General features: G+C 44.3%; 2 protein-coding genes across 2 annotated transcripts in view; one reads left to right on the forward strand and one right to left on the reverse strand.

Annotated features, from left to right (window-relative positions):
* Window positions 1-10,193, forward strand: part of LOC148901886 (zinc finger protein RFP-like) — a 123,158-nt gene that overhangs the window by 24,852 nt on the left and 88,113 nt on the right. The window lies entirely within an intron of this gene.
* abce1 (ATP binding cassette subfamily E member 1) lies at window positions 218-9,808 on the reverse strand. The gene is made up of 19 exons (XM_088989978.1): window positions 9,649-9,808; window positions 8,488-8,632; window positions 8,338-8,423; window positions 8,181-8,278; window positions 7,995-8,112; window positions 7,009-7,146; window positions 6,873-6,942; window positions 6,692-6,788; window positions 6,527-6,616; window positions 4,748-4,869; window positions 4,542-4,666; window positions 3,929-4,025; window positions 3,575-3,634; window positions 3,419-3,477; window positions 2,155-2,265; window positions 1,925-2,067; window positions 849-971; window positions 567-678; window positions 218-494 (listed from the first exon to the last, which is right to left on the reverse strand). Exons 2-19 carry the CDS (start codon window positions 8,588-8,590, stop codon window positions 447-449), a joined length of 1,800 nt encoding a protein of 599 aa, XP_088846104.1. The 5' UTR covers window positions 8,591-8,632; window positions 9,649-9,808; the 3' UTR covers window positions 218-446.

Consider the following 10,193-nt stretch of genomic DNA (forward strand, 5'->3'; position numbering starts at 1 on the left):
GCTGAGTAGCGGTCACATTCATTGATTTTTTTTTGTTTCCTTTCAAATAGTTCCATTCCGAATTTGACATGAACAAGCACAGCGACTTATCGAAACATACACCACTAGATGGTGTCATTCATTCAAGACGAGAATGTTAACAGCCTCATCGAAGCCACGAATTACTTAGGACAACCAAGTCAGCATTCATCCACGCATAAAAAAATGACCAATCTGCTTTTATAAAGTTGTCAACATCCTTTAATGATTGATGTCTTAATGCTGCCATTATGACTGGAAATCGACAGGATGACATGATGAACATTTGACAACAGTTGCGGATGATGAACGCAGCCCTGACAGTTTCCGCATGGCGATGAGATGGAGGTTGTAGCTTTTTTTTCCCCAAGCTCATTCGCTGCAGTCATGGTGGTCGGAACAAGAAGTTTCACTCGCCACGAGTTTCTCTAGTCGTCCAGAAAGAAGTAGTTCCCGCTCTTCTTCTGTTCTGTGTCCTGCAAATTCAAGAAGACAATGTCAATTTTTTTTTGTGCGGGGTTCAAGCCAACATGTTGAAATTCAAGTACCTTGATGGAATTAAGTTTGTTGATGCGTGGCCGGAAGTTGTTGGGATCTCTACGGAATGTGATCTCCAGCAAAGAAAGGAAGCGGTTCATGCCGGCCAGGAGACCCTGCGGACTGACATGCACATACTTGGACGTGATCTTCAAAACTTCAGTCTGACAAAAACGGAATTCAGCAAGGGCCACAATGTTTGGCGGTGAAAGTCCGCAAAACCAACGCGAGCACGGTTGAATCTACGAGCTTTCTCCAGACGTGTTGGTTTCACACCGGGTGTTGCCGCTTACGTGTTGGCAGCCGTGTGTTTGGAGGGAATCCCGTCAAAGACGATGACCCGGTCCGCCAGGTACGTGGCCATGATGAAATCGTGCTCCACCACGAACGCCGTCTTCTTGGCGTGCAGGATGTACCTGCGAAGCACGTGCGTGTGAGTTGCGCATGTGAAATTCACTCACACTTGAGAAGCCCGTGATAATAAATAATAATACATTTAATTTACAAGCGCCTTTCTGAACACTCAAGGACACTTTACAACAAAGACAACACACAAAACAGTAAAATCATGCATAAAGCAATAAATAATAAAACAGCATAATAAATTAGACCATGTAAGCAAGTTTAAAGAGGTGGGTTTTCAGGTGAGATTTGAAAGTAGGAAGGGAGTCAATGTTGCGGATGTTGGGTGGAAGTGAGTTCCAGAGTTTAGGAGCGGAGCGGCTGTAAGCTCTGCACCCCATCGTTGTGAGACGGGCAGAGGGCGTGTAGAGGTGGAGGGAGGAAGAGGATCTGAGGGCCCGAGTAGGAACGGAGATTTGAATTAGGTCAGACAGATAGGGGGGGGCAAGGTTATGGATGGCTTTAAATGTAAACAGAAGTATCTTGAATTCAATACGGAGTTTAACAGGGAGCCAGTGGAGTGATGACAAGAAAGGAGCGTCAGCGCAGAGTGCGGAAAAGTGTGTAGAACCGTCGCGGCTTGGAATTGAAGCGGATTTATGTGGGACAGGAGATGTGAGACAATCTCTTTTTGTCAATTGATGCTACAGCTTCGTGTTTGCTTTCAAAAATTAGCTTGTAGCAGGCGTGCACATTCCGCCATGACGTCTCTGATCCACTGGTGAAAAGGAGGTTTTCATCCTCTCCTCTTTCAACTAGAACTGTTTCATGTAATAAAGGGTTTGTCTTGTACTCAAACATCAGAGTACTAGGGAAGCTCGTGAAGATTGCATAACTGTCCGTGTTTTTATGTTCCTGTTGTGTTTATAATTCTGCTTTGTGTTGACTAATATGTGAAGCATTTTGTTACAGCTGCTGTGAAGGCGCGATATAAAAGAGGATGTATTGTATTGTATTGTTAACGTACCTTTTGATGACTCTGGCTGCCATCAACCGCTGCTCGGAGTCAAGGTAGGCCGAGGGTTCGTCGATGAGGTAGACGTCGGCCGGTTTGCCCAAACACAAGGTGAGCGCCACTCTCTGCAGCTCACCGCCTGAAAGGTTCTGGACCTGATAGAGATGGGCAAAGAAAGAGGGGGAGTATGACACCTGTCAATCACATCAATGGCACCTGGGGGTCGCCAAAGGCGTCCTTACGTCTTGGTCGATGATGCTCTCAATCTGCATGGGCTTCATGACGTCGGTGATGAACTGAGGGTGCGTGTAGGCGTCTCGGATCTTTTCGTGAAGAAGAGCGCGGACGCTGCCCTGAGGGACGCCACCACCACATGTTAGACACGTGGGATGGAGTATTAACTTTTGAGTTGCATACCTGTCATGTTTTTTGCGTAATTTGCACAACTGAGCACTGATTTATTTTAATGCGTATGGCATACATTCAAAATCTGTCCATTTTTTGCTCATTACATTTTTTTACCTCGTTTTGATTTTGTCACCGTTATGACAGGACAATGCACTGAACTGGTCTGAAGCCGGTTGATCACGATAAATTGCGTTGCAATTAGCGTGAAAAGCTACAAACCTATCAATGAACAATTTTTTCCTCTAAACAAAACCACACTCATCATCGGATTCTGTGACGAAAGAGATTTTGTTTGCCGAACAAAACCTGCCTGCAAATGTTGCTGATGACTTCTCAGAACTCAAAAGAAATGTTTCCTCACTCAAAGATTGTATCGGTAAGTTAACTTTATCAATTGACATTTTTAATTATGTTTACCACATTATTATTTATGCACTGTAATTTTACTCAAGCTTACATACCTGTGAACTGTGATTCTGTCTTGCGTAATTGATAAAGAGTGAAAGTTACATGCGAAGCTAGATTTTCAGGTACTGAATGTGCATTTTCACACGTCAGAAAAATTAATACAGAGTATAGGAAATAAATGGGAGTTGACACTTCTGGTTAAACTGAATTGTGAGCTGAAGTGGAACCATTAAAAGAGATGATTAAAATGGCCAAAATCGCGACATATAATTACAACAAAAGTCATTCTTAAATTTTAGAATTCATGATGCAGCTAAAGACATTGTTTGTTATTTGATCGAACCAGGCTATACACCAATACATTCATTTTTTTAAAGAGTTATTTTTGTTTTATTTTACGTACGCTATATAAAACGTAAGATTAGTCACCATTTTATAAGGGCAGATGCCATTATTTGTAAGATTGCCAACCGCCTCGGGTTGACAGATATGGAGTTGAGTCACGCATTTGATCCGGTTGAGGCCGACAAGTTGTTCCTTTCAAAGTCATTTACGGTTTCGTCACTAGAAATGGGATGATTACTAGCTTGTTGTTTCAACGAGGTTTTAAAAAGTTGTGGATTTAATTGCCGTGAAAACTCTCCGTCCCCTAAAAATAAACTCTTTCAAACAGGAAGTCGGGACGCGCACCTTGAACTTTGGACTGATGGTCTGCGGCTTGTAGCTCACATTGAGGATGGGCACGTCACCTTGTCAACACAAATGCAAAGCTTTAAAACAAACAAAAACAAAAAACGGGCGGACAGATGTCACCCACGGGACATGCGTGACACACAGTTTTGTCACCTCCGCCATCCGGTTTGAGTCCTCCAGCCAACATCCTGATGAAGGTGGTTTTTCCTGTGCCTGCACACAAGCAGTTGATAGAGAATAGAAGTTATCATATTTAAGAGTTTCGTGCTGTTGTATGCTTTGTTGGCTGAACACAAGGCCCACGATGTAAGCACAGTAAAATCTGGGGTCAATCCGAGGTGAACAGACACAGCCTGTTAAACTGTCATCCTCAGGTATCAGTTCATGGAAAGACAATTCATTAAAATGTTCTGCTGCTTTATGGATGTTGGTGCTTGTACCATGGGCATCTCAGACAGTTGTGAGTATACAAGTTCTTGTGATTGTATCACGGAGGGTGCGACGTACCGTTCTCCCCCAGCATGACCATGATCTCCGAGTCTGTGAATTCCCCTCCCTTGATCTCCAAGGTAAACTCGCCCATGGTTTTGGCCATGTCGGGATACTATGGAGACAAAAGCACAGAGTACATTTAAAAACACAGAAAAATGTGTTGTGAAATATCGTATTTTCCGTTGCACAAGGCGCACCCGAAAGCCTTGATTTTCTTGAAAAGATGACCCGGCGCCTTATATGCGGGTGCACCTTATGTGAAGTAATAGTGAGCCACAACAGGTCTCGCAACTACTCTCAGCAGCCACCGACTCCATTCCCCCCTGTAGAAGAAGTAGTCTGTAACCCTAGTCTCTACTGCAGCGCCTTATAATGTGGTGTGCCTTGCACGTGCAAAGTTTGAAAATACACTATTGATTGCGGGTGCGCCTTATACTCTGGTGCGCTTTATACATGGAAAGTTGGGAAAATACACCATTCAATAGGGATGCGCCTTATAATCCTGTGCACCTTATACGTTGAAAGTTTGAAAATACACCATTCAATTGGGGTGCGCTTTATACTCCGGTGCACCGTATACACCGGAAAATACGGTACTTTTTGAGCTAGCAAGAAAGTTGACACCGACCTGGTAGTGCCGAAGCCGCTTGACTTCCTCCTCGTTGGCCGTTTCCGCCACTTTGAACACCAGGGAGGTCTCGCGGAAGCGCAGGTTCTCCGTCGGAACGTAGCCATCCAAGAAGATGTTGATACCTACAAAAACATGTCGCAGAAGTGGTGCGGTGTTTCCGACTGTGCTTGGGAAGAGATAGAAAAAGATGGCCAGGCGTTTACCTTCTCGGACGCTGAAGGGCATGGTGACCACTCCGTAGGCACTGGGAACGCCATACAGGCAGCAGATGAAGTCGGATAAGTAATCCAACACACTCAAGTCGTGCTCCACCACGATGATGTACCTGCACGTGCACAGAAATTGATCTCTGCTTCCTTGACTCGACGGACAGACAGCAGCAAGGTCCATTTTCCCCATTAAAAATAAAAGGTCATTCATCTTTCCCGCAAAATGACAACCAACATTTTTTGTGATGGCACGTTTTTAAAATCACTAACTGCTGTGGACATTTCGATTAGGGACGCAAGCCCCGATCCAATATCACGTTTACACTTAAAGGACAACCGACGTCACTTTTTTGTTTTTTAACTGACACCAGAAAAACATTTTATAGCATCTAAAATACCCAAAACATGCAGTATGATATTTTTAGTCAAATGCAAAACACCAATAAAAATGACTTAAAGTGTCCAAAATTTGCAACAAATTGAGCTGCGAATTGGGCATTTTCAGACCCCTTTCGTGACGTCACGCCAAGACGTCTTGCATTGCTTGTGAATTAAAACAATGGCTTCAGATTTGGACAATATGCTTTCTTGTTACACATCCAGTTATGAATATGATTCAAATAGTTCTGAAGAGCAAAGCATACATGTTTGCAATCGATTAAAGAATTTATTTGGGCCATTTTGAGGCAAACGGGAGGCAGAGGAAGAGGCAGGAGGAAGAGGCAGAAAAATGGCGTCCAGCTCCTGTGAGGAATGAATCAGCTCGTTTCCACAGGCTGATACTATCTTTCCATGGAGTTTGCCTCCCTCTGCTGGCGGCTTTTGGGTGCAACACGAGGTCCCCAGACCAAACAAGTACAGCAAAATACATTGACGTGATGGAAGGACCGCTACAATGCATCTTTTTTACGGTGAGGAGGCGGTCCTTTTCTGACGTCACGTGAGGACTCGTCACCAACTCAAAAACAAGACTTCCTGAATGTTCAGCGCGAGTCTTAAAACGTAAAATATAGCTATATGCGGTGGAATCTTATTAAAATACGCTCAGTAGAAGTCATTTGAAGCCATTTTACAAATAATGGACACAACTTGTCCGGAGATGTCGGTTGTCCTTCAAAGGAATATTCAGGAAGTCTTGTTTTTGAGTTTGTGACGAGTCCTCACGTGACGTCAGAAAAGGACCGCCTCCTCACCGTAAAAAAGACGCATTGTAGCGGTCTTTCCATCACGTCAATGTATTTTGCTGTACTGTTTTTTTAAAAACCATGTCACCATATAAGGAATTTATCAGCCTGTGGAAGCGGAGGTGGCCAAAGGTCGCCATTTTGTGCCTCTTTTTTTTTGGGTGAGAGATTTTCCCCCAATGTTGCCTCAAAATGGCACATATAATTCTTTAATCGATTGCAAACATGTATGCTTTCCTCTTCAGAACTATTTGAATCATATTCATCACTGGATGTGTAACAAGAAAGCATATTCTCCGAATCTGAAGCCATTGTTTGGATTCTCCAAAAATGCAGGACATCTTGGTGTGAAGTCACGAACTGGGGGCGGGACTTTCTGAAAATGCCCAATTCGCAGCTCAGTATTTTGCAGATTTTGGACACTTTAAGTCATTTTTATTGGTGTTTTGCATTTGACTAAAAATATCAGACTGCGTGTTTTGGGTATTTTAGATGCTATAAAATGTTTTTCTGATGTCAGTCAAAAAACAAAAAAGTGACGTCGGTTGTCCCTTAAGACTTCATTCAAACATTGGCAAAGTGCACATACCTGTCTGGCGTGATCAGCGAGCGGATGGTGATGGCGGCCTTCAGCCTCTGTTTGACATCCAGATAGCTGGATGGCTCATCAAACATGAAACTGCCGGAGAAAAGCGCACGTGTAAGAACAACGTTGAGGCAACGGCGGTGGCGGCTTAGGGTTTTCGTTTCTTACATGTCGGCTCTCTGGATGCAGACAACGGCGCAGGCGAACCTCTGCAACTCTCCTCCTGAAAGGTCCTCCACGTTCCTCTCCCGCAGATGACTCAAATCTTCCCGGCAACAAGACAACGAATCATAATTTTAGTTCTCAGACTGCGGACCGTTTGGGGGTTGAGGATCGTGGGGCCACATACCGAGCTGCTGGCAAACCAGATCTTGCGTGTCCATGTCATCTTTTCTGCTCAGAATGGCGCCAACCGAACCCTGCAGAGACCAAATGAAAGCTGCAACTAGAAGCGAATCATCACGTGCCGGACGGCCGCCCTTTACCTTGACCGTCTTGGGGATCTGGTCCACGTATTGTGGCTTGACGATGGCGCGTAGGTCGTCCTCCAGGATTTTGGTGAAGTAGTTTTGCAACTCCGAGCCACGAAAGTAGGTCAGGATTTCTTGCCAGTCGGGAGGATTCTGGAGTGAGAGGATAGATTCACAACATGGCTGTGTGAAAATTTATGCATGTCCAAGTTGCCTCAAAAGAACTGTGTGACATTTCAAATTACCTCACTTGCGAGGAAAAAAAAATAATAATAAAATATGGACTTCAGTCTTCAATTGTTATTGCATGTTATTGGATGCATGGCTTGAGGAGCCCGTAATGAAAAGAAAGGAGCATCAGCGCAGAGCGCCGATACATATGTGGAACTGTCGCGGCTTGGAATTGAAGCGGATTTACATGGGACAGGAAATGTGAGACATTCTGTGTTCGTCAAAGGATGCTAGTTTTGTGTTTGCTTTCAACATTTAGCTTGTAGTAGACGTGCATATTTCACCATGATGTACCTGATCCACTGGTAAAAAGGACGCTTTGATCCGCTCGTCTTTCATCAAGAACTGCTTCACGCAACAAAGAGGGTGCAGAAAGTGCTTAAAATGGAATGACTGTCTTTTGTGTTGTGTCAGATTATTTGTTGTTTTGTGTTTTTTTTTTTGTAGTTTTGATGGTGCCACGAGATTGGCTTCCTTGACAGCAGGTCCTATATTTTGTTTTTCTATTTCTTCCTTTCCTTTTACTTTCATCACTTTGTTGCTGTGAAATGTAAATTTCAACACTGAGACTAATAAGGATTAATCCAATCCAAAGGGCTAATCCAATAGTTATTTTTTTATGGTGGATTTTGAAGTCCATGTTTTTTTTTGTACATTTGCACAAAGGTGGTGAGCACTTTTTCACACTACTACTTACAGATGATGAAAAGTAACTAAATGTGAAAAACTGAAAATGAGAGAAAAAGAAATTCAAACTCATAAGAACTCACATCAAACTTGCCCAGGTTGGGTTTCTGTTTACCCGCCAAGATCTTAAGCGCCGTGGACTTGCCGATACCGTTGGTCCCTACCAGCCCCAGAACTTCTCCCGGTCTCGGAATGGGCAGCCTGCGCACAAACAATAGTCGGTTGCAATTTCAGAAACTTGCTCAATGGAGGCCCAGCTTTCTACGTACCGATGCAGTTTGAAGGAATTGGCGCAGTATCTGTGTGTGGTTTCCTTCTCCAAGTTACTCGGCAGGTTAACAATGGACAGCGCCCCAAACGGACATTTCTGCAACAAACACCGCCGCGTCACTCGGAGGAGATCGGAGAGGGGCCGAGTTCTCATACCTTGATGCAAATGCCGCAGCCAATACAAAGGGACTCAGAGATCCACGCAATCTTACTTTGCGGCGTGACCTCGATACACAGCTTACCTGCAAAGGGACATCAAATTGTGACATCCTCGCCGGGACCCCTGTCACCTTCCTGTTCACTCACCCATGCGGACCACCGGGCAGCTTTTCTTGCACTCTTGCCGACATTTCTTGGGTTTGCATTTGTCGTGATTGACGATGGCGATTCTGGTGTTTTTATCAGCCATGGTGGGCTGCTGCTGCTACGATGGAGGCCGGGATCTGCCGAGCTAAAGACAAAGATATGGAGCACAAGAGTTAATTCGGGGATTCACTGAAATGATGTTTCAGCAAAGCATCCCCCAAACACGTTAAAATTAAGAGTGGAATCAGAGAGTCATGCTGTATATAAGATATTGTTATCAGGTGCACTCCATCCATCCATCCATTTTCCTTACTGCTTATTCCTCATTAGGGTCGCGGGGGGTGCTGGAGCCTCAGGGGAGCACAAAACAATTAATAAAAATTATGCTCAACAATTATAAAAGGTGCAGACCCACATAGTGTGCAACATATAATAAAATAAATAGCACATTCAACCTAAATCATACAGCCCAATAGGCAAGTGGTTAGTGGAGATCGTGGGTTTCCTGTGGGGAGTTTGCATGTTCTCCTAATCATAGGTTTTCTCTGGGTAATCCGCTTTCCTCCCACATTCCAAAAAAACATGCATGACAAGCTGATTAAACAGTCTATTGTCCCTAGGTGCTAGTGTGGAACGGTTGTTCGTCTGTGTGCCCTGCGATTGGCTGGGCACCGGTTCAGCGTGTCCCCCGCCTTCTACCCAAAAACAGCTGGGGTCGGCTCCAGCTTTCCTGGCGACCCTTGTGAGGAGAAAGCGGATCGGAAAATGGATGGACCCTAATCACCCGTGTGAAGGCCTGCTTGACACATTAAAATGGAAAGTGTAGACGCCCAAATCGTCAGACGAAGCCAGGCTCACTTTGCTCACAGTCGAACAGCGAAACGTACAGCGCGCGTCGCTACATCGCCAACAAAATTGAGGTACTGTGAGGATCTATCGTGTGCTTGAACAGGGCAACGCGGACAAGAGAAGTGAACATCTACACGGACGTGTCATGCAGCGTAGTTTTGTGTTACTTGTTGCCACCTTAGCATTTAGCATGTGTGTGCGGCCTTCGCTTGTTATCTTTGACAGCCATGGATCGCCAACTCACTAAGCGGCCTGCTGGATAAATTCCCTGCTTCCGGTTCTCATGCCACATTCGGAAAGACACGGACTCACCCTAATTCGTTCCAACGGATCCCAATTCAGACCATGAAAAAAAAGAATGAGCAAAGCGAGTGTAAAATTTCAGCAGAAAGTTCTTCCGAGCAACGTGTTCGCTTCTTAGATGCCGGCCGGAAAGATGGCGGCCCCGCGCGCATAGCGCGCGACGGTCTCGTGAATGACGTCATGTTAAAGCGACTGCAACTCCGAATTATAAAAAAAATATATCAATAATGTTGCATTTTGAGAACTGAGTGATATTGTTTTATGTATGGACGACTTGGAATTGTGTATTTCAGGCATTGGTCTGCAGGAGAAATTGAAATCTATAGGTAAAAAAATGTATATTCTGCTTGTGGGAGGTGGGGTGGTAGACATAAAATACAGTATGTACATGTATTTCAAGTTGGCAAGTCGTATGTCGAATTCCTATAAATTAACTGCAGGTCAAAATTCGTTTCTTCTAAATCACTTTATTCCCAAAATGTTCAAGCAAATAAATGTCATGTCTCATTTAATAATTGTGTCATTAAAAAAAGATACACATTCGAATCTTTGTC

This window comes from Hippocampus bargibanti, linkage group LG02 (assembly GCF_051943395.1).
Source record: "Hippocampus bargibanti isolate YZ-2025 linkage group LG02, ASM5194339v1, whole genome shotgun sequence".
NCBI lineage: Eukaryota > Metazoa > Chordata > Actinopteri > Syngnathiformes > Syngnathidae > Hippocampus > Hippocampus bargibanti.